Raw genomic sequence first — 24,046 nt, 5'->3', positions numbered from 1 at the left:
AACTCTCTGATTGTCCTTTTTCAATTATTTAACATTGCCAGAAGCACAGGAAACATCACGTTTTTCAAATGTAACACTTGTCAGCTTTCTTGCTTCCCTGATATTAGCTTTTGGTTGTGTGATGAAGTCATCATGTAGCCTGTGGCCCACAGGGACTGAACACTTTCTAGTCACTAAGAAAAACATCTGCCAGCTACCACAGCCGGAATCATGGACATTTTTGTAAGCAAAGGGTGAACGTTTAGCGGCTTGAGAAACATATTCAGGGAGTAATTGTTTCTTGGAAACTATAAACAGTTGAAGACAACATTGAAAACTGTTTGCAGTTTTTAAGTAAGGTTATTCCTCTGGCTCAAGAGAAATGAAAACTTCACTTATTAAAAGCGGTTTACCATCAGTGAAATCATAGCCATAGTGATTGTCCTCTCCTGAGTTCATTTCACTCGGTCTAAAACCCGCAAAAAGAATTTGAGAGAGAGTTCTATATTTTCTTAAGTATACTTACTTTACATATGCCAGCATGTGAACCCAAACCAACAAGATGTATTCAGGCAACTTCTGTGCTCTGAATTTTCTTGGGAGCATTTTATGTCTTTGATTCCAGCTCTAGACAGGTACTGATCTGCTGAAACACACTTGAAGTGTGCGTATTCTGATGTGGTTTCCAAATGTTGGGTTAATCTTATTCTTTAGTCTAAGGCCACATACAGACATTCAGTTTCTACTGGGAGAATCACTAGTTTCCTGGTTTAAAAAAAAAAAAAAAAAGTGTGCAGACATTCAGAATTTGTCTTCTGGAGCAAAAATGCCCTCTTTGGGAGGAAAAATAACATGGGAACAACCAGAGTTAAATTGCTCCTCGGAGACTGAATGTCTGTGCACCTTTTCCCCCAACTTAATTCCTGGCAACCAGGAGGAGTGGAACAGGGGAAAGGCTGCTTGCCTTCCTGAGGCCAGGATTACTGTGGCCTGGAGAAGGCTCGGGAGGGCAACTGCTCCTCTTCTGTTGTAGATAGGAGGGGAGATGGGTGCTGCTGCCTGTGTGTTTCTCACACTGGAGTTCCCAATTTGCTTGTTACAGGTAGGCTAGGGACAGGCATCACATACAAACCTGTTTTAAGTGATCAGAAACTGGTTTAAACCTGTAACAGAACAGATGTTCAGTGTACATAAACCAGTCTGAAAATGGCTGAAACCAGTTTGAGATAAATCTGGTTGACTGTAGTATCAGACTTAACTGATTTGGGTCAAACTGGTTTATATAATGTCTGTCCCAGACCCCTTCTTGGTTTAACTTAAACCAGAGTCCTCCAGCATCCCAGATGCTTTGCAGCCCTGGGCAGGGCTCTCTGCTGGAGCAGAGCAGGGTTGGCCCTGCCCCTCTCCTTCCTAACCAGAGCACTATCATTGCTCCAGTTGGCTGAGGGACTGCAGCAGCTGCCAGGCTCCCCTCCACCCCAATCTCCACTGGCTGCTCAAGCAGGGATTCCCCCCTCCTGCCTCTCTCCCATGGCAGGGACCCAGCAAGTGTTCCCAAACTTTATCTTATTGCATACCCCCTTCCAGATTCACTAGCTGCCCATGTACCCCTACAGCATTTGTTTTATATTTTAACCCCTTAAATACCAATTATTATAATAAAAATTAAATCCACCATTACACAATTTCTCCCACATACTCCCCAGAGATGTCTTGCATACCTTCAGGGGTAACTGAAGGGGTAACTGCAAACTGTGTGCCACAGTCTGAGAACCCCTAAGTTAAAGGAATTCGAATTTGAACCATGGTGCACTAATATTGTGAAGGGGATTAGAACTTTGACAGGGAAGGAGTCAACCATGAGGCTGACTAAAAGATTGAAACTGGATCTCTGCATTAGCATATTTCATTTGGCAAAAGAAAAAGTCTGCGTGGAAAGGAAACATAGGTGTAACTTGGGTTCAGTGCTGTAAATATGAATAATTTAAAATGGCAGAAGCAAAGAGTTCAAGGTCATAATCTTACAGTCTTTACTAAATGAGAAGACTGCCAAAAATGCACACAGTCATAGACCATGCTCAAACCCAGTAATTAATAGTATAAGACTGTGCTGCCTCCATGAAATTGTACTTGTTTACACAGTTTAAACTTAGCCTTGCATGACCATCCCTTCTAGAAAAGAAGATGGCTTCTGCAACGCTATGAGCTTAATCCTAAAAATTACTGTGGGCCAAGTGTTGGTGGCTTTGCTACCCTGAATGATGGGGCTTGTGCCATAAATATAGGTAGTACCACAGAACACTAAGATAGCTAGAAAAAGGTCCCCATGGACATCCAGGAGGCCTCCACAGTCGAAATGGAAGATGGCAGTCAGCACTGGCCAATGTTAGTGGCCCGAAAGAGGGTACTTCTGGGATGGCACACAGCTGCGTGGTCTGCAGGGGTCATATATCATTGCATTCTCCCTCCTGGCAGCATTCTGGAGCCATTATTAATTAATGCCTCCAAGCCCCACCACCCTGCATTGAACAATGTGCAAGTTGTAATTTTTTTTTCTTATTTTTATACATTGTATAGCAGTTGCCCAAGAACAGATGGGATCAGTTGCTTGGGATAGATAGGGAAGGTGGAATTTATATTTGCTAGCTGAGGCCTTTTCTACTTGTTTCTGTGTGGTTTCTTTTCAAGGGAGAACTTCCTTATGAAAAACTCCAGTGGCATTCTAGATACTTACTCTATGTTGACCTTATCAGTCAGGTAACTAATGTATTCATCAGTATAGGTGTGCTCCCAGGACCTAGCTTTTTGAGTGGTTGGACTCAACTCTTCTGGCATGTGATTAAAATATACTATTTCAACAAGGTTCAGCAACAGAAACAAAACCAGAAACAAAACTTTAGGAAAGATACTCTGCCCTTTTTCACTTAGGTATTACAAGTCCTCTGCAAGTTCCAGGGTACGGGTGAAAAGGAATGGGTATGGAGGGTGTCATCAGGGCACAGCTATGCATAGGACTAGCATTGTTTTGTCAATTGAGAAACAGTAACAGTGCTCTCTAGTTTTCTCAAGGTGCCTCTACCGACATGTGTTAGCTGTGATCGTAGATATCATCGTGCTTCACTGCTTCCTACACACTTCTGTCTACTCAGTCATGTGCCAGTTGTGCTTAGGATGCACAAAAGTGACTAGAATTGGATCATAACAATTGATTTTATTTTGCATCTCTTGAGGAGAAGCGTATAGTAGTATCCTGCAACATCACCTTGCTGCCCCTAGCCACTTAATTTAAAAGCTATCATCTAATATGAATCTTGGAAACTTACAGTTGCCTTCAAAATCAAAACAATATGTTTAGACAGGTGAGGAATGAAACCAATCCTACTGGATAAAATGATTTTCTGTCAAGCTCTACTTTGTCTCTGATGGCAATATCATATTTTATAGTGTTTGTGGGGTTTCCAAATAAATAAGCATTACTATCTGAAACAGGATTTCTCTGATAGGTTTCCTTGGTGTGTGGGCATGCCTGTTGCATCTTGGCTGCCTCAAGATTAGCAGAACTCACAAACATGCCAAAACTACTGTTCCTGGAGCAAGATTTTTGGAACTTGGAAAAGAGTAGCCCCTCCTAGAACAGCCTTCCTTGTACCACTATGTCACGTTACTTTGGACAGTGCTAATACACTATTGCTCAATATTATTAGGCTACTGCTTAGTAGCATCACTTTAAAATGTGTTCGCTGGCACTACTGCACAGTAACTCCAGTTACTGCACATTTATTTAGTACTTGCCCAGTATAAATGTGCTATACTTGCTTATGCACTAAATAAATTTGCAGTAACCACTGCACGATAGCATCTTGTGTAGATGCACCCAATATCTCCTGTATTTAAGACTCTCTTACATGGTGCCCTTGAGTGTCCCCTCCATAACAATTCTATTTGGTAGGACTTTGAGTCACAATTGTGAAATGATTCTCACAAGTACTATGGAAGCAGTAAATTATCATAGTTCCCCATTTGTCAAATAAGGGAATAAAGGCACAAAGATTAAGGTGTGAGGCTTTATTAGCATTTTTGTGACTTGGGTAAGTCACTTATGCACTTTGTGGTAAAACAGAAGAAAATAATGTTCTGAGATTGGAGTCCAGATCCTAAACCATTCTTCCTTGTGTAATTAAGGGAGACTCTCAATTCAGACTCTCAATTACAGAGTAAATAACAAATGCTGTCAGTAAGGGTAGGATGCAGATATTTTTTGTGAGTGCCAATGGGTTTCTTTGGAAAAAGGTTACTGAACCAAAGAAGGGCAATGCTTTTTAGATTTTGTTTTGGTAAATAGTGAGGATCTCTTAGAGTAGGTTGTAGGGGAAAAAAATCTTAGACTTAGTAAGCATGAACTGATTCACTTTGGTCAAAATTGGTGGGTCAATGAGAACAGGTCTTTTAACTGATATTCGGATTCCAGAAAGAATAACTGAGAAGTTCATTAGTTAGGGAGCTTAATTGGAGCCTGGAGTTCAAGGATTTAAATGTGAAAGAGGAATGGATTTACTCTTAAGTCAAAAGTGGAAATAGAGTTTGGAACTTACTTAAAAATGCAAGAGGAAAAAATAGTAGGGAAGGATTATAGATCTATCTGGATGAACAAGCACCTTAAGCAGAGAGTATATAAGGAATAGCAAAAGGGATTGATTAGAAAGTATAGAATAAAATGAGACTGTCTAAAAGCTTTCACTGAGTTGGGCCTTGTGGAGAAATTGTAGTGAATTATAAAAGGTTCTTCAGTGATCTATCTAAGCAAGAAAACAAGGAGCAGGAGAGGGGAGGCATTATGCCCTGAAGCAGGGATGGAGATCACAGATAATCTAGATCTGGCTGCAGTACTAAACAAATGCTTTGCCTCAGACCTAGTCAACATTGCAGTGTTCTGCTGGTAAGTCTTTGAATGCATCTCCACTCAAAAGCCTCTCTGAGATCATAAAAGCGTTCTTTCTGATAGCAGAATTCACCAAGCAAAAGAAGGCTTCACACTGAAACTTAATAAGCCGGTGGAATGACTAGCATAAGAGGATACAATTGTACTTGGAGCATGTGACTTATGTCTTCTAGCATTTAGTATGAGGGGGTTTGAAAGCAAACTTGATCTGAATGTGGATTTGCTTGTGTGATATTTCCAAACACCTTTCACACTTCTGGGCTTAAGGAATTTCTCATACATTTTTCTTTTTCCCTTTAAACTTTGCCAACTCCAGAATGGACTTAACTTTTTGGTCTTGCCCACCTGTGTCGCACTGTTGCTTTTTGACTGGCAAAGTGATTCTAAGGAACTAGCCATGTTCAGCATTGTAGACCTGTCTACAAGCTAGGATGCAAATTTTTAAAGCACAGTAGCTATTCCATTCTAACTCTCCAATATGGACTAAATTAAGTTGCACAAAGACGCAACTTTTAGTGTGGCATAAGTGTATGTCCACAAGGACTAGAATAACATGACTGTTCTAGGTAACTTTTCCCATATAGGCATTTCTTAGAGAGGCCAGGAAATATTAAGCAGGTATAGCGCAGCAGGACTTTGTAACTTAGACCATGTTCCTCTCTCATTCTGAGGGGGTGGGGACTTTTTAAATAACTGTTTTGAAGGATAGGCCTCTCCTCTTCATAGCTTCTATTATATAATTGCTGCTGCTGTTGCAGGGCTAACCTAAGTGGCCTCCAGTGAGGTCTGTGGCTTCTCCAAACACCTGCAAGGAGTTATGCCAGTTACTGAGATGGTTTGGTGCGCTGCCCTCATCAGTGCAACCCTTGCAGTTGATCCCCACCCGCTCTGCTCTCCAGTGGTCAGCATAATTCCCCTCTCTGCACAAGGCTGGGGGTTGGGTGGGGAGGAGGTGACAGCATAGTGCAGGGTCCAGTCAGGGGCATCAGGATGTGGGGTGAGTAGGAGACCCCTGTGGTGGGTACAGCAGGGTGTAAAAACATTGCTGAAGTCATGCAGGGTTGCCAACCCAAGGATTTTTTTTTTTTAACTGCAGTAAAAATATTTCTGTCTATAAAGTTTACAGATTGTCAGTGTAAAAAAAAAAAAAAAAAAAAAATCTTGGGTTGGATACCCTGATGCTGCCTTTTAGACTACTTAAGTTTTCTCCCTTAAGTTCTGTCCTCCCCACCAGTAACCTAGCCTAGGTATGAGTGATAGGAGCTTTTGCCAAGAGGTAGTTGCACAGCAGTGAAGCTTGCCTTCCAAATAATAGAGGGCAGCATTTGGTGCATATACATGTGCATATTAATGTGACACAATTTACTCCAGTGCTTATTGTGCTGGAGTTTATTGCTCCCAGGCGCTGCGTTTACACCTTTGCCTGAGACTGCAGCACATTGAGCCAAGTCAGAGCAGCCGGAGGCTGGGATACTGGATGACTTCGATTTGGGTGGCACATCTGTGGGGAGTGGCTACACCTTAATAGAACAGGAGCTCAGTAGTACAGATCAGAAATAAGCCTGCCCTGGAGTGACTTAACTTTGAGCTGCATAACAAGCGCTTAACACCATTTGAGGTGTTTAATGTGTGGACAGTCCAGGGGTTAAGATCTCCAGAAGCCACCCAAAATTACCATGTAATGAGACCCTTAGACTATCTTCATTCATTATTATGTGAAAATTATTTTAAAAGAATTGTAGCTATTCAGGCTAGTCTAGGGCCTTTTGGATACAGTATAAAGTAGTATTATAAACATGCATATGGAAATGACAAACCCTTTTGTGTGGTTTCTGTTTTTTGGTTTAGTTTCTGTTTTGTTTGTTTGGCACTCTTCTTTTAAGGAAAAAAGTGAAGGGAAAATTTGAGTTAATCAACCTACTGGTTTTCCTCATTCCTGATATCCCTGGTTGTATAAAGATATCTTCAAGTTGTTTTTTTGTTAGTCAAAATCCAAATGTTGGCCAACTTTCAACCCAAAAACAGAATACAGTGGTTTTTATATATTGCAACAGCTAAGGAACTTGAATAAGCTCTCTCCACCAAGAACCAGCATCAGATGGAGCCAGAATGCGATATGAGAGAACATGGGGAAAACAATGAAGAATGTTTTATCAAACCTTTTCAAGTCTATAATATAACCCCAAACTTCTGAGGCAGAATCTGTATACTTTTAGAGTTGGTGCGCAAGCCAGAAAGTAGATTTCACTACTTAAAGTGTTGTATGTTTTCTGATATAAGGGGCAGTGGAGTCATGAGCAGGATGATGATACTAACACCTAACTCCCTAGCATTGCACTTTTCATCTGCAGTTTGCAAAGTCCCAAAAAAGAACAAAAGATCATTTTCTCTGTTTTAGAGATGAAGAAACTGACACACAGAGAGCAGAAGTAACTTGTGGGGGGTGTCAATGGGTAGGCCACAGCAGACCCAGAAACCCAGATCTCCTGAGTTTTGGATAAGTACTCCATCTGGTAGAGCCGACTGCCTCCCAAAGATGGCAGCTGTCAGGAGGGAGAAGAAGAATGTGACCAGCAACAGCATTTCTGTTAGGAGGAACCAAAGAAGAACAGTGTGCACTGATGCTCTAAGGATCTACCCATAGGCGACTGATACCCATAGGCGACGCTCATGCACAACCCCCCCCCCCCCACCGCACCAACGGGGCCAGTACCCCCCCTGACAGCCAACACTGATGCTGTTGGTAGGGCTGGTGCCCCCCTGACAGGGCTGCTGCCGGCGGTGGCTTCTGTGGGTGCCCCCCCCCAGATTCAGGAGGCACCAGTCATTCATGGATCTACCTACCATATCAGGAACTAGAAAATACCATACAATACTAGAAGCTTGATTTGAAATGCTGAACACATTTAGCCATTGACTTGCATGCATTTCAGATCAGGCCCTAAGCAACTAGATTAACTTGGAAGGTAGCCTGGTGTTCTAAGAACCATAATATGAACCTCCAGCACTATGTAGCTTAGCCCTAATATTTAGGCTTAGTTTTTAATGAGGTTAACCTAAGTGACTTCCTGGGGTCTCTTCCAGCTTTATTTTTCTATAATAATTTAGATTCTTCCATCTCTAATCCAGGAGTATAAAACAGACTTCCTGAGCTTCCATATTCAACCATTGTGAACACAAGGTGATGCACACCAATATTGTGAACTCATTTAATTCAACCTACTCTTATTTTTGTTAATTTTACAACTCTGGTTTCAGAATAGATTTATCTTGTTTCCAGATTAAAGAAAAAACAGTTTTTAGTGTTGTTGTTGTTGTTTTTTTTTTAAAAAAGAGGTTTTGAAACCTACCATGTATAGATGATGTTGTAAAAGCTTTTCAAAATTTAATTTAGATCTCTTGGGTTAAAATAAGTGTGTTTCAGACCATTTTCTATTATCTTGGATCTTAACAAAAGGTATGCAAACTTAATTTGAGTCAGGGGAGCTGGATCAAGCTTGTGTTTAACCAGAGATGCTGGCAAAAACATGCCACACTGCAGCCAGAACCACATGTGGCCATTCCATTTTAATTGTGCTTGTTCTAAAAGATAGGTCTTTCACTTTGACCCCATCTGTGCTTTCTGTCTCTTTATGAACTGAAAATTAAAGTTCCTGAAGGCAATCATGCCTAGACCTCAAGCCTAAAAATTTTGAGCCGAGTCAAAAGCAAAAGCTCTGTTGAATTCATGCTTTGTAGCTTGTTTGTTTTCTTGTTCGTTTTTTTTCAAAAGCCATTTAAGAAGCTGCAGTTACTTGCCGTCTTCCTCCCCACCCTCACTCCAACCCTCTTTTGGTCCAAGGCTAGTCCTAACCCATGGACCTGTTCCCTGCGGCGAGGATGTTTTAATACTTAGTGTATTGTATCTCCATGGCTAGGTCAAAGGCGGTGGCAGTACTCCTACTGGTTGGAAGGCAGCTGGGTGTAATGTAAGCTACACAACCCGAGAGCCCACTCAGCAATAACATAAGCATTAACTGCTGACCCAAAGCGTGGTGAAATTTAATCTCACTGTTAGGAAAACATGAACACGAGATCCCCAAGGAAGGAAAGTTCAGATTGGTAACTTGGGGAGGACGGCTAATCAACTGGTGAGGTAGAGGAAGAAGAGCTGTCCAGCCCTGCAATATTCTCTCTTAACCCTGCATGACCTACATTAACTCTAGCATGAACTTTGCATTCAGCACTTTGGTTTGGATCCAAGCCAGAAGCGCTCTACAGTAATGATGAACTTGCCTAGTTTTACAGGTGTACTCATAAGGGTCTGCAGCTGTTTGGTTTTTTTTTCCAGGTGCAGATTTTTCTAATTTTTACTTCTGCAGAACAGGGTGTGAAGGCTCACTTTTTCACATGTGGGTACCTAACCACTCACATCCTTGTTTTTAGACAGGTACTGGATGTCTGGGATTGTCAAAGGAACATAGAGAAGCTAAGTGCACAGGTTTCAGTTTAATTTAATTGGTTCTAAACTTTTTGCATGCATGTTGTATATCTGATCATCATCATGTGGGAGCTGAGGAAGTTGGTGTGGCCAGGGCTGGACTTTATTACTAATAGTACTTCATTGTTTTTCCCCCAGAACACTCTGACTGTGGAGGATCAATCTGCTTCTGACACCAGCTTCACGCTAAACCCCGAGGACAGAAGAGAATATCCTGACCACCAGGCAGCACACCGCCCAATCCCCAAACAACAATTCAGGCAGGAAAGTGGACACACATCCTTACAGAGAGATGGACCCAGATCGTTCCTTCTGGATCTCCCTAATTTTCCTGACCTATCAAAAGCTGATATTAATGGGCAAAACCCCAACATTCAGGTAGATTCATTAAGAATTCAGTATTTTGCATGCCAGGTAAAGTGCTTTGAACTCAACCAAATCCAAATGTTGCTTCTGATTTATTCTAACATGTTGCTGTTACCAGTCTTGAATATGCATTACTTAGGTGCTAAACGGTAACATTGTTTTGACCAGAATCCATCTCTTTGAAAAGTTTTCTGTATGCATTTTGGGCTAAAATAATGGTGGTTACACCGCAGCTCTGTACAGGGACAGTGTGAAGACAGAAAAGGTATGCTTTTGTTGGGGATGATCCTTGTCTTATGGGTAAGGAGATCCAAACCACCACCTTCCATTAAGATGGAGCTGATGGCCTTTCCTCTGTGCACCAGCCCCATTTCATCAGCTCTTGCTAAGCACTTCTCACCCCCTTTCAGTTCGCTTCTCCATGCAGAGAAGTTGGAGGACTTTTTTGCTTGTGTGCCTCTCTCTACTTAGCTCCAAAGAGAACACAGCTGTTCTGCTTTAAACAATAAGGAAGGAGAATTTGTTCCATAACAAGAGCCGAACAGTTACTTCATTTGCAGCAATTGATAAGTGAAATAGCCCAATAAGTTGTACTTGAATAGTCTTGACAACATCCTGTTCAGCTATGTGACAATGAATGGTATTTTTCCTGCTTCACATTAAGTGCAACAGCAGCTGATGAGTTTCTTTGGCCAGTAATCTGGACATCTTTCAATAAAAGGCCTGCTTATATTTGGTCCAAAGGCCATAATATTGGAGTGTTTTGAATCTTTAAACCTTATCTTTACAGTATCCCTGAGGTAGGAAAGAGCTATTATCCTCATTTTTCAGTTTAGGCACAAAGCACAGATCCTCAAAGCTGGGGCCCAGCTCCCATTTACTGAAATAACTGGAAGTTGATTTGAGGATTTGACCCTAAATTGTTTGTACAAGGTGACACGGGGACGTTTTGTGGTTGACCTGAAATTTAAATCCAGGTCTCCCATACCTCAGACTAGTGCTCTAACCTCTGTCCACACTGTCAGAAATGGAAGAAATGTAATAAGACAAACATCATAAGAAGGCTGCATGGGAATTAACTTTTCCAAAAAGTAAAATTGTTGCTATTACTTGCATTCTGGTTATTTTATGGGTCTCTTTGCTGCATGCAGGGGTTTGCCCAGGGACAAGTAGCAACAGCACAAATATGCTATTTGTCCCACAGGAAACACACGTACACTCACATGTACACTCATGGGGATGAGCACCTTCAGCTTTGAAAAACTGTGTGTTACCTGTCTGAAATGGATACAGGAAAGCTTAAGAGAATCCAGTGAACAATGAATACTTTTTGGAAAACAGGATAAAAGCTTGCAAATGGCAGAGCATTGCCAGTGCAGCTTTTGGGTGTGTTGGGAATGTTCTGTTTTCAACCACTTACCAAAAGTTTGAAATTCACTGTAAAGACCAATGCATTTCTGCAAAGGTTGTATCTTCACCAATCTGTCCATCTTTTAATGCTTCACTTAAAGCCATGATTGCTGTTGTAAACTTTGAAAGGCATCTTTAGTATTTGAAAATTGTATTTAAAAAAATGAACAATTAATGGTACTTCTGAAATTGTAAATAAATCTTTAGATGTTATCTTTTGGAATAATGAAAAGTTTATCTATCTAGGGCTTTGTAATCAGGCTTTTTATTATTTTTAGTTTACACTCTAAGTTATTTTTATTTTTTCTTGTGAAAAATGATCTTTGATTCCAAGTTCTTAAGCCAGCTGCTTAACATCAATCAGGACACTTGTGAATTCTTTATCACAACAGTAGTCTTAAAAGTAAACCCTTCCAGGCTTTTAACTTGAGGCATAGTTGTTCAATTTCTCCAACTTCTTGAAGCATTTTACTTGCAATGGAGGGTTCACAAAATATATCATGCGAACTTACCACGTAGCACAAGAATTTATAGATTCAGATTTCTGGGCTCTTAAAGTCTGCAACACTTCAAACGTTGGTTCCTGCAGATTCTTTTTATGTTTGAATCATAGGCAGTTGAAATGGAAGAGTCAAACTTCTAAAATTGGTGCTGAAATCTGTGGGTCACATCATTTGCTTCCATTAAGGGTTTTGGAAACCATTTGGTCCCATGTTGGCGGATTACTTGTCAGAACTTCAGTGAGGCTGAAAGTATGAATGCTTCTTGCAGCATGTAGAGCAGTGATTCTTGACCAAGACATTGTGACACTCTGGAATGCCTTGAGAACCTTTCAGGAGTGCTGTGTAGAGGTGCACCGATACATCGGTCCAATATCACATAGGTACTGATTTATAAAGAAAATTGACTGTATTGGAAATCGGGCTGATTTAATTTGGCCAATAAAGTACCATGCATGCGCACAGCCGCAGTCCAGCATGTAGGCAGTGAGGAGCCCAGCCCGGCAGCTTGGAGAGCTGCGTTCAGCTGGTAAGTCAGTTGTGGTGAAAGGGAAGGGACATGGGGGGGCACAGGACAGAGTCACAGCTTGTCTGGGGGGTGCAAGAGGGAGGGGCAGGTCAGCTCCTGCTGCTGCATGCACCCCAGGAGAGCATGGTGGGGGGGAAGCGTGTACCCCCAGATCTGCACAGGGCAAGGTGGGCTGGGGCCAAGGGTACACCGGGCTGTTCCCGGCGCATGGGGTTGGGGGGGGGGGTTGGGCCGGGCTGGACTTGGGGAAGACAGTGGCAGTACTGGGAGGAGGGGCTACAAGGGGGCTATGGCAAATATTGGCTGGCTGCAGCCCCCCTCCTAGTGCTGCTGCTGCCTACCCCAAATGTAGCCCGGCTCAGCCCCACTGGGAAGAGCCCAGCACTGCCCCAGTCCCAACCCGCAGCTATAGCCTACCCCACCCCACACAGATTCAGAGACACACCCTTACCCCATGCCCTCTCAGGGTGTGTGCAGTGTTGGCAGCTGCCCTCCCTCCCTCCCCCCGCAGCCACTGGATGAGCCGGAGCTCTGTCCAATGCCCTGCTCCACCCCACCCCAGCTGGGCAGCTCCTGCCTCAGCCCCACTCCCTCACCCATGATCTGCCCCCCCCTTCCCTCTCCCTTCTCCTTCCACCACACTAGGCTTACCACTTGGATGCAGCTCTTCAAGCTGCAGGGCTGTCTATCAGAAACTGGATCAGTATCAGCTGATAGCCAATTTCTAAGGAGGCATATCAGTACCGGCCAACAAAATCTCTATTGGTGCACCCCTAGCACAGTAGGGTGCCATACAACGTTAGCACTGTGGGGTGTTCAAATGTAATTCGTGAGAGAAACCCAAATGCTGTGTCCACACAAGCAGGAACATTTGGTTCACCAGGGACAGCTAGCAGCAAGACTCCTTGTGCCACCACTAGTTGGCCCCAAAAAAGGCCTGTGAGTTCTTTGCAACAAAAGAACTGCTCTAGTATTATTCTGTAGTTAAATGAGCAAAAAGTAAGAGTTGGCATTTTCTGAGGGATGCCTCAAATCTGCAGCATTGTTGAATGATAGATTCAAAGAATGTGTTGCATGAGAGAAAATACTCTTCTTAAAAGTTCTCAAGCCTCTTCTGAACTTTGTGTTGCCTTCCCTACTTACCCCATTGTCATAGCCTTGACCTCTCAAACTCATTCTGTGAGATTCCCATTTCTTTTGTATGTCCTCAAATCAGTGGAATTCTGCCTCCCTGCCCCCTCCCCTGGTCTTGATACTTATTCCCTTCCCTTCCCTTCCCTGCTCAGTGGTATGTTCCTTTCCCTTCCATTCCCCTCCCACCATTGCTGGTGTCCCCAGCTGATCCAGGAGCAGGAGGAGCCCCAAAGCTATTCCTGCCTTGCTGCTGTCCCCTTGCTCCTGAGCTTGCTCCCAGACTGGCAGGGAATACCACCCAGAGAGACAAGGAAGGGAGGAGAAACCCTCCCATTGCCAATACTGCCACTGCCCCTGCCTGAGTGTAGCTCCCTGCATAGCCTGGCTGGAGTGGGGCAGGAATGGTTTTGGACCTGCTCTTGCCCCCAGCTCAACCAGGATCGGCAGGAGACGGAGAAGAGGGGAACAGGAGGGGAGGTGCCACTGAGTACAGGAGAGAAGTGGGGAGGAAATTCTTACCTGTCACAGGAACATTTAAAAAAAAAAGTCTCCAGCTGCTTCTGCCACAGCATGGTCCAAAAGGGGGTGTGAACACCCCTCTGGATGTGTCCCTCTAGCTGAGCAATAGCAGCTTGATGTGACTATATAGAGACCTGTCCACATCTACAACAACAGATGATGCTCCCTCATTGGCAGCACTTCTTCCCTGCTCCTGAACTATCAAAGAAAAAAAATCTCATGAAGAAGTTAAGTTTCAGGAGCTGGAGAACACTGATTTAGGTATATAAACATTTACAACTGAACCATAAATACATGAGCTAAAAGCAATAGTCAGTTTTTAGAAGTCTTATGCACTTGTCCATATTCTGCTTTTGTTGGCTTTTCTTTCAGACTTTCTCTTGTGATACTCAGCTACCAAAAACCTTTCCATTTTCATCACTAGCCCTTTCATTTTTCACCATGACAATTTGCACTACTGCTGAAACCCCCTAAGCAAATACTTGCACACAAATACAGCCTAATAAAGGGGCATCTAAATACCTAAGTACAAACTGACTCCCCCAAATAAAAAGCATCTGTTTGCTGCTGTCTGACAGCAAGTTCTACAACACTGTCAGTTTTAACAGACATCACTTATTGCTGGTGAATAATAAATGGTCCATGTTTGCAAATTTACTGCTTTGCTGCCTCTTTTTGCCTTGGTAGGCTGCTGTTTTAGTTCATCCCTCTTATAATTCATCTACGTTGTGTAATAGTTTCATAGCTGGTAGGGTCGGAAGGGACCTGAGCAGATCATCAAGTCCGACCCCCTGCCATGGCAGGAAAAAGTACTGGGGTCAAACGACCCCAGCAAGGTGTTCCTCTAACCTCCTCTTAAAGACCCCCAGGGTAGGAGCCAGCACCACTTCTCTTGGAAGTTGGTTCCAGATCCTAGCTACCCTGACAGTGAAGTAGCGCCTCCTGATGTCTAGTCTGAATCTACCCTCTGCCAGCTTGTGACCGTTATTTCTTGTCACTCTTGGTAGTGCTCGGGGGAACAGGGACTCCCCCAATGCCTGCGGGTCCCCTCTGACTAGTTTGTAACAGGCCACTAGATCCCCCCTCAGCCTTCTCTTGTGGACACTGAACAGGTTCAGGTCCCTCAGCCTCTCCTTGTAGGGCCTGCCCTGCTGCCCCCTGATCATGTGAGTGGCCCTCCTCTGAACCCTCTCAATGCTTCCACATCCCTCCTGAAGTGCGGCGCCCAGAACTGGATGCAGTACTCCAACTGCGGCCTGACCAGTGCCGCATAGAGGGGGAGGATCACCTCCTTGGACCTGCTCGAGTCGCATCTGTGGATGCATGACAAGGTGTGGTTGGCCTTCCTGACCACGTCCCCACACTGCTGGCCCATGTTCATTTTGGCATCAATAATGATTCCAAGATCCGTTTCTGCCTCTGCTCTGACAAGAAGGGAGTTCCCCAGCCTGTAGGTATGCTGCTGGTAATGCATAACTTTATGTACAAATCACCATTTATCCTGAATTTCTTTCTTTCTAAATTCCACTGATTTGTTCAGAGCTAACTATAGACCATGGTTTGCTTATGACACGGCACTAACCTTTTGCTTTTCCAGGTCTTTATGCATTCTAAAAATGATTCCTTGTTTTTGGTTTAGGGCAGTTTTATTATCCTTTTTTACTCCGTAGCCAATTACTAGAAATGTTATTTTGGGGAAAGGTTTATAAACTTTGTTTGTTTGTTTGGGTTTGGGTTTTTTTGTTGTTTTTGTTTTGTTTTTTTACACTAGTTCAAATCCCAACCTATTCTATGGACCACCATTCAACTGTGTAACACATCAAAATCTGGTCCTCTGTATAAAGCAGAGCTAATGTTAATAGCTGCTGCCCCGAGATAGGAAGTCCCTCTCTCCAGGAAAAAAAAAAATCTGTTACACATCATTTTAAAACTAAAAAGAAAAATCTTGCTACAAGTCTCTTGCACCTGAATAATGAAGCCTTAGAAAGAGGGGTGGGAAGGAAGGAAGTTATTTGCTTTTAATTTTGTGCCTCAAAGTAAAATTGGCATGGATAAGCAGTCATTTTTTAAACCAAAGCAGCGTAATGAAACATTGATCTACCTAAGCCATATATGCTTATAAAAGCAATATAGTATCCTAACTACTTTTTCCTACTAAATTTAGATCCTGGCACAGAATATCCATCTATCCACAAATTTACAGACTTATACTAGCCCAAGACAGCAATGTGTTTGTGAGAGACACACGTTGCTAGGAAAGAACACAATGTCTCAAAGCTGAGGCTCCGTAACTTCACAGATGGACTGTAGCGTTCCAGAAATTTACATATTTGGACCTATTAAAGTAATTCTAATGCTTGAGAGACTGAGGTAGTAAATGTGTGCATTGACCGCATGTTAAATGCATGCCTTCTATGACTAGCAGCTTTCCGGTTCTGTATTCATGAATTCCTAAAGGAGGGAAGGTTGGAAAGCTGTACAAAGGCCTCAAAGTGCAGACTGAGGCAAATGGTGTGCCTTATATATGTAAATATAACAAATAGTAATGCAAACCACAGAGGGAGTATAGTAGGAAGGAAATACATTCCCTGGCAAGGAAGTTATTGAATGTTCAGAGCCAGTAAATGGATAAATGGGGAAGAGATGTTTCCTTGGCTTCCCCTTACAATAATCACTGCTGTTGCAAACTCCTTTTCACCATGTGATTGGGCACCTATATATTAGCCAATACATGCCATGGTGTGCTGGCAGTGACACTGCAATGTAAGGACAGGGAAATGTAATTCTCTACCCCCAGAAAACACTAAGCAGCAACCAGCAGTTAACCTCAGGGCCCCCGGTACACAATGACTGAGATTTTTAAAAATGTGCCAGACCCAAGCTGATCTCATAGATGCATACCCTTTTAGGTATTGTAATACTTCAGGCTGGGGAGCCTTGCCCAGGGTAGGTGATTCAAAACAATGGGGTTAAGGACTTAGGTTGGTTGCCTTGTTCACTGAATAGGAAGCTAAGTGTCTCTCAAGGCTTATTCAGATCTCCTGGATGCTCAAAACAGTGCTTGCATGTATCCAACAGGAAATGCTAATCACTGAGTTGTCTGACCCTCCTGCTCCCCCTTGAAACCTAGGGATCTGACCCAGGGCTGCAAAGGAAGGATGGTTACTGTCATCTTGGGACCCAGACCACTCAGAAAGGGGACACCTACCTGACCACAGCCTGAAGGTCATTATGAACCTCAACATCCAACCCCCACACCATCAATTCTTGTACACAGATGGCAACCACTGTCTGGCCTAGCGGTAATAGCACCAAAATGTCAGAGACCAGGGGTCCTTGGTTCTTCTTGGCCCAAAGGCATTCAAACCCATGTCTCCCACTTCCTGACAGTGCCCTAATCACCAGGCTAATCTGTCTGGATGCCCCGTTCTCTTGAAGCTGGTGCACTGGGCAATCAAGAGTCCAAGAGGCATGAGAGCAAAAAGAATATCTGTAAGAGGACAGGGTTCACCTCTGTAACTAGGTGGTTACAGCACTCCCTTGGAAAGAGAAGTTTGGGGTTTCTGTACTTTCAGTCCCTCTGCCAAGGTTGCTTTTGTTTTCATACCAATAACTATCTAACATAAAAGCTATGAAAATAAAATGGGGCCAGCAAGAGGGAGTTTGCCTCTGTAGCTTGGTGAAGAGGATTTTACCTTGAAAAGAGAGAGGGAGAGGAAAGTCTCCTCGGTTCTGGCCCTCTCTGCGAGGACTGGTGCTTGCTGTCTTTCTGGCCCTACTACTTTTACATCCTTGGCTACCCCATGACCTGGTTCCAACAGAAATTTTGAAAATGCCCTCACTTAGCCTAGTCTCTGCAGCTGATGGTGGCCAACACACACTCTGGGGAAGCAGGAGAGATGTAGGCTAACACTCTCTTAGTGTATATGAACCAAGACCCTAGCTCTCCACTGCCTGAGGCAAGATGGGGTAGAATGTGGGTACCACCAAGCTGCATTTGCTGTTAGGGAGAATGCATGGATGTTTCTGCTTACTAGCAATGATGTGGCTGAGGACTTGGATTAGGTGCTTCCCAGCAATAATTTGCATTGCAATGGAGCCTAGATGGATGTTGCCCACTATCCTGTGCACTACCTGCCCCAAGCACTGTGTTGTAGACAACTGTGAAACTTGCCAGTTCACAGTGGAGATCCTTAGTGAAGCTGGAGACATGAGCTTCTTGTCTGGCATTGTAGGGTCAGCTCTGAGTTGCTCTTTAGAACTTGACTGCTTAAATGTTACATGAGGCCTATTTAAGCAGTAAAGGACACTATGAAAACTGCCCAAAGAAACTAAGCTTTTACTGCTAAAGCAATTTGAGGCACCCAAATAAGTGCACAGATTTTCTCCAGATATGGATTTTTTTTTAGGACTAGTTTTAAGTTCCTGTTTTTTGAGCACCCTGGCTGAAATTGCTCTGTGTATCTAAGGCTGAATTCCTGTGGCTCTTCTGTATGGGAGGCCACATACTGCAGTTCTTTTTTCAGTCCTCACCCAGGTAACTTCCAGCAGAGGCATCAAGTTCTTTTACTAAGGAGATTGCAATATGGCCCCTTTACACTTCATCATTAAACCAATGCTTTATTTACCTACATGTACAGTGGAAAAAAAATTTTGAGAGCAATTCCCAATAATCAGGGATCCTGGTTTTTCTTTGGTATTTGATTTTGGATTTTTTATCATAGAAAATCAGAGCTCCCCCTTCACTCACCAGGACACAGGTCTAGACCCCTGACTCCCCATCCACAGCCCCTCCAGCTGCCAGGGATACGGGGCCAGGGACCTAGGTCTGCAGCCCCCTCCCCCCCCCAGCAGTGCCCAAGTCCTGGCTGCCACCTGGAGGAGGTGACAGCTGCTGCAGCAGAGCACAGCCTGGAGCCCAGAGCCCAGCTTCCCTTCCCCCACGGGTGTCATGGCAGGAGCGGAGCCCATGGAGGGAATGTGGGGGCGCTGTCTGCTGCGGGCTCAGGCTCCCTGCCCTGCTCCCATCCCCCCAGGGCCTCTACAGCCCAGCAGGCAGGACCCAGCAGAGCAGGGCCAGGCAGGGAAGCTCATTGCCACTGCCAGGAGCTCTGCACCACCATGGCGAGGCGCCCCCCTGGCCACCCAGCAGCAGTGGGAAGCACAACTCCACACTGTCGCCCCTGCTGCTGCTAGGCTGGCAGGGGGCGCTTCATCAGGGTGGTGTGGGGCTTGCAGTGGCAAGGAGCATCCCCTCCCAGCTTCACTTTGCCCTGCTGTGCCAGGTTCTGCCCACTGGGCCGCAGAGGCCCCAGGGGGAGGACAGCAGGGCAGAGAGCTCCTAGCCTGCAGCAGGCAGCCCACCCCTGCCCCATGCACAGATCTGGGGGGCAGGTTCCCCCCTGCCCCCCCAGAAGTGAGCTCAGTGGCAGCAAGCCAACCCCACCTCTCCCCACAGCCCCCCGAACGAACTCCCACAGCCCTGTCCTGCTCTCTGCTGGGACCCTGTGGCCACACATTTCAGCCCCAGGCCATGCCCCACACCAGCTTGGCAGCTGCCCCAGCACTGCCCAAATCACTGTGTCCTTCCCTCCCTCCCCATAGGGCCCTCAATCCCCTCCTCCCCACCCCCCACCAGGCTTACCTGTGGGAGCTGCTCTCCAGGCTGCCTGGCGGCCATGTGCATGTGTGAGCATTGTACATGCACATGCTGCCCCCTACCTGACTGCCCTCCTCCCACTCTCCTCCCCCCCCCCAGTCCTTTGCAGGCTAGAAGTTGGCCAGCCTGTAGAGAGCTCTTGGCAAAAGTGGAAAATCCACGTTTCTCAGTTAAAAGGGAAAATTGACGTTTTTCTCGATTAAAAGGGAAAATCCGCGCTTTTTGCTTTTTTCTGCAGAAAATAGAAAACCCGTAGCCCTGCTGATAACTAGTTCTGTGTATGATAGTCTGTGTTGATATTCATATTGATGGAATTGATTTGCAAAACAGATTTGCACTTGGGAAGTACTAGAGACGGGGCTTTAGAAAGACCAGAAATGGCACTTACACCTACATGTAGACCAATAAGACCTTTAAAATGATGACTTCTTTAAATTGCAAAATGAATACTATACAGACATGAGACTGAGCATAGTTAGAGAAGATATTCTATTTGCCTTTCAGGTTAGCAAAGTAACAAGTAATTTTTGCAGCATGCCATAATGATATTCATTTCTGGAAAAGAAGGCATGGTGGGAATATAATCTCAAGGGAATTGAACCAACAATAGGAAAGCTACTAATGCAACTACCAGCCTATTGTCATGTGTTAAATAAATATTGGGCTTTCTATAGTACAATGAGAAAGACCCAGAAGCAGGTCATTCCAGTTTAAAAAAATAAATAAATAAATAAAATCTTTGCAAATTTTTTTTTATTTTTATTTTTTTTACAGTCCCCCACACAGCTGTGTCAAATAGTTGCCACTCAGTGCTGTTGCCATGTCTGTATCCCCTTTGCAAGTAAGACAGGAGGATGCTCTTATTGGTGTCTCTGTGATCTACTAGCCTTGTAAAATTTTGGCCCACTTTCAACCACTGCATCCTTTCAAGCTGTGTTTGCACATTTGTTTAGTACTGGTAAAACAAGAGGATGTTTAAGAGAATAACCAGAGCAGCTGTTACTATTAGTGTACTGTGGCTGCTTTTACCTTGGTGTCAAAGCTTCAGCCAAATGCACCATTGCACTCGAGTAAGCTAATTCACTGGAGCGCCTCTAAAATATAAGGTGCTTTTTAAAACTGGTGACATATTTCCTTCGGGATCATAGACTTCCTCCTCCTTACAGAAAAGCCCTTTTGTTGCTCTTTCCTGATTTGACACATGCCAGCTCAGTAATGCATACAGACCTGCCAATTGGGCAGGGTTACTCAGTGTAAAGCAAAATCATTTCCTTCCTATAAGAATCAGAGTGAAGTCATGTGAAAGGGATGTCTCCACCTATTTATTTTCTACTTCTGATTCTATTTCACACCCCCTCCCGCCTCCAATCTCTTCCAAGAACCCTTCATCTGCCACCAGCTGTGGGGGGGTCTGAATTTGGAACCTGTACCTTGACTTTCATTTGAACTTTTTGCTTGTCCTGCCCTTTCAGTTTTTAGTCAAGGTTTCCCACGCTTATGTACTGTAAAGGGTGTTGCTTTCTGACCCATTCCACTGCTCTACTGCTCCCCCATGCAATATTGGATACTGTGGCAGAGGAACAGAAAAAAAGTCTGATGTTAACTCATGAAGCAGCTGGTAAGAGGAAAATCCTGGTTTGGCAAGCCCTTTTTTATTTTCTCATTGCCTCTGATTTTGCCTCTCTTGTTGGAACTTGGGGTTTTTAAGTATTTTACTTTGTTTTGTCAAGTTACAGGACACACAAACTTTAAAAAAAATGTGTGAACTTGCAGACTTGCAGCTGCAGTCTCTGGTGAAAGATATTTTAGAAGTATTTTTAGATGAGTGAGTGGACTCCAGGGTAAGTGAAGTGAACAGCACATGACACATTTTAATACTAACCCCTTAGTTATCTGACAGGTTAACTCCTTGCAGTTTGCATTAGTAGGGCATGTTCTAGACTAGTGGACAGCAAAACCAGGGGTGTTTTGAATCCATTTTCACTGAGATGACTAGCTAAATTGATCACAATTGATCAAAGTTGACGTAGAAGGGGAAGAAAGAATTGCTGCTTATTTCAAGATGGAGCCACCCACCTTTTATTGTTTTAAGTTAGCCATAAGCAGCCTGTCTGATAGCAAACATATTACAAACAGAGCAGGAAGAGCGGCTGATTCAAACCTGCTTTACATAATTAGAGAGCTGAGTTACATATTTTTAATTAGAAACTTGGGAACCTTCAGATGATGCCTGCTTGCAAGGTCCAACATTCATCATGATTAACCATAAAACAACAAAAAAACAGCAAAGAAATGGATTGTGAAATGCTCCTTTTTGGATATGCTCTTTTTCTGTTTCCTTTAGTTTAGTTTTAAAGTTAATGGACTTGGGTTTTTTTTATTTAATGAATCGATGCTCACCAATGACAAGGCCCTCCAACCATGACTAATGATGCCTTTAAAGTGTTACAGAGTGCTCTGTTTACTGCCACTTATCGGCTATACAAAACTATTTTGTTTGGATCCACAGAATCCTAAACTTGTGAATTGACACTAATAGTTTCATACATATGAAGTCCATTTTAATTCTCGTTTTGCAGCTTACAGTGAACTTTCTGTTGAAGTAATCATTTTGATTTCCCTTCCCCCCCCCCCACCCCCCTTAACATGAGCAGAAAGACAGAACTGTCTAGCAGGGGGGTTTGTTATCTCCTACCCAGAGACTTAATTCGCTGACACAATTGCATACTTGTATGGCTTTTGCCATACAATCCCAGTGGAGCTTCCTAAGATCTTCTCAATCATTTCATCTCTGTTGTTCTGCCAGTGGTCAAAGGAAAAGCAGTGTGTAAATGCCATGGCTTGTTTCTGCAAAAAAAGAAACGTGCATTGTCTTGTAACAGCACTGTTGTGTTCTGCACTACTGAGCTGCAGCAGCTCCTCAGCTGGAGCCACTCCACTTCCTGTGTCACCTCCCTTTGTAGATCACAGGTAGCAGAGCCCATGTAGGATGTACGTGACTTGCTTTTGCCATAGAGGCTATGTGAGTGTCCAGGCAAACTGTGAATTTTATTAACAATAGTTTTATCAAACCATAAGGCTTTTATCCAAAATACTTTTGTCCCTCAGCATAATGCATTTCTCTCTGTTTTCCAAAGCCCCAATTTTATGAAAGTGCTGTTCAAAAAAATTTTTTTATATCAAATGAATTCTAAAATACATAGATTTTTGCATTCCTCTACATGTGATGCATGATAGAGATGGGAGCAGCTGTTTGTTCATGTTTGTGGCTGTTTGGTTCACCTAGCTTGTTAGGTGGGAGCAACCCAGAGCAGCTAGTGTATGCCAATAACTGTTCCCCAGATACATCTACATTCACGCCATGTGTTTGCAGCATGTACACCAACAATCCCTGACAGTTAGCCCTGATGTCCAGGAATTTCATAATCCATTATGTTTATGCTTTGAGAAGTAGCAAAAGTGTATGTTTCATAATAGTATACATTATAATACACAGTTACTTGTCTGAATGCATATGTGTGTGATCTGAGCAGGGAACTTGGAATCTGGGCTTCTGGCTCTATCTCTAGCTAACTGAAGCCCATAGGACTCTTATTTGTGTGCCATCTTCCCTTTCTGTGCATTATAAAAAAGGCTCCTTTAAAGGGCCTTCAGAGTAGGGCTTCTTCAAAAAAAATGAGACAGTTGACTCATTTTTACTAAATGGTTGGAGGTCTGTGGATAAATAGTGCCATGAAACATATTTTATTTATCATAACGTTTTGAAAGAGTGAGTCAGGCATGATGGCCAGGGGTAAAGTCAGGATAATCATGACTTTGTGGCCACATGCACTGTGGTTTCTCACACCAGTGACTAAGTATTACTGTGTTCCTCCTGGAATACAGAAGAGCCATTAGTTATTGAACCAAAGGACAAATCCTCTGTCAGGTAGCTATGAGCAAACAAGGTTGTTGCCAATTTTTGTGCAGGCATTCAGCAAGCAAAGAGAATGACACGTTTCCTCGTTTCTTTGTACTTAGAGTAGTTATTAGCCACTGGGCAAAAAGAAAAGAAAAAAAACAGGAAAAATCAATAAAGGGTTACCTGTGTGATCTAGCATGTTTACGCACTTATTTCAAATTCAGGCCCTGTGAATTTTTGAAGCAATGATTTTCTTTCATCCTGTTCATAACTCTACTGTAGCCTTTTCTCTGCAAGGCAGAAAGATCCACGCAAAGGTTTAAGAGGGAGTTTGGGTTGCTATTTTGGCGAAGCCTCTTTTTCTGCCCTTTGTACCAAGCTTGGATTCAGCAGAGGTAGCAGAAGGAATCGCTCAGTTTCTGCATGTCTCTAGATTCACAGTAATCATCCACATATGGTTTACAACAGGCTAAGCCTACAGGATTACAAGGCCAACATCAGTCATTTGTCTCTGCTGTATAGAAACCTTCCCTCTTAGGCAAATGCATCTCCCCTTTCACACGCACCCCCCTCTTTCCCCAGTGAAGATCATCTGCTGTTGGATTTTGCATGATCATCAGCCTGACGTGT

At 43.6% G+C, this 24,046-nt stretch overlaps 1 protein-coding gene across 1 annotated transcript in view; it reads left to right on the top strand.

Moving 5' to 3' along the window:
• The window catches only part of ISM1 (isthmin 1), a 56,156-nt gene that overhangs the window by 22,044 nt on the left and 10,066 nt on the right, over positions 1 to 24,046 (top strand). The window contains exon 2 of the mRNA XM_014595025.3: positions 9,537 to 9,776. Within this exon, the coding sequence (XP_014450511.1) occupies positions 9,537 to 9,776 (240 nt within the window). The remainder of the gene's footprint in view (positions 1 to 9,536; positions 9,777 to 24,046) is intronic.

This window comes from Alligator mississippiensis, chromosome 1, assembly GCF_030867095.1.
Source record: "Alligator mississippiensis isolate rAllMis1 chromosome 1, rAllMis1, whole genome shotgun sequence".
Classification (NCBI taxonomy): Eukaryota; Metazoa; Chordata; order Crocodylia; family Alligatoridae; genus Alligator; species Alligator mississippiensis.
This window is presented reverse-complemented; position numbering and strand designations above follow the sequence as displayed.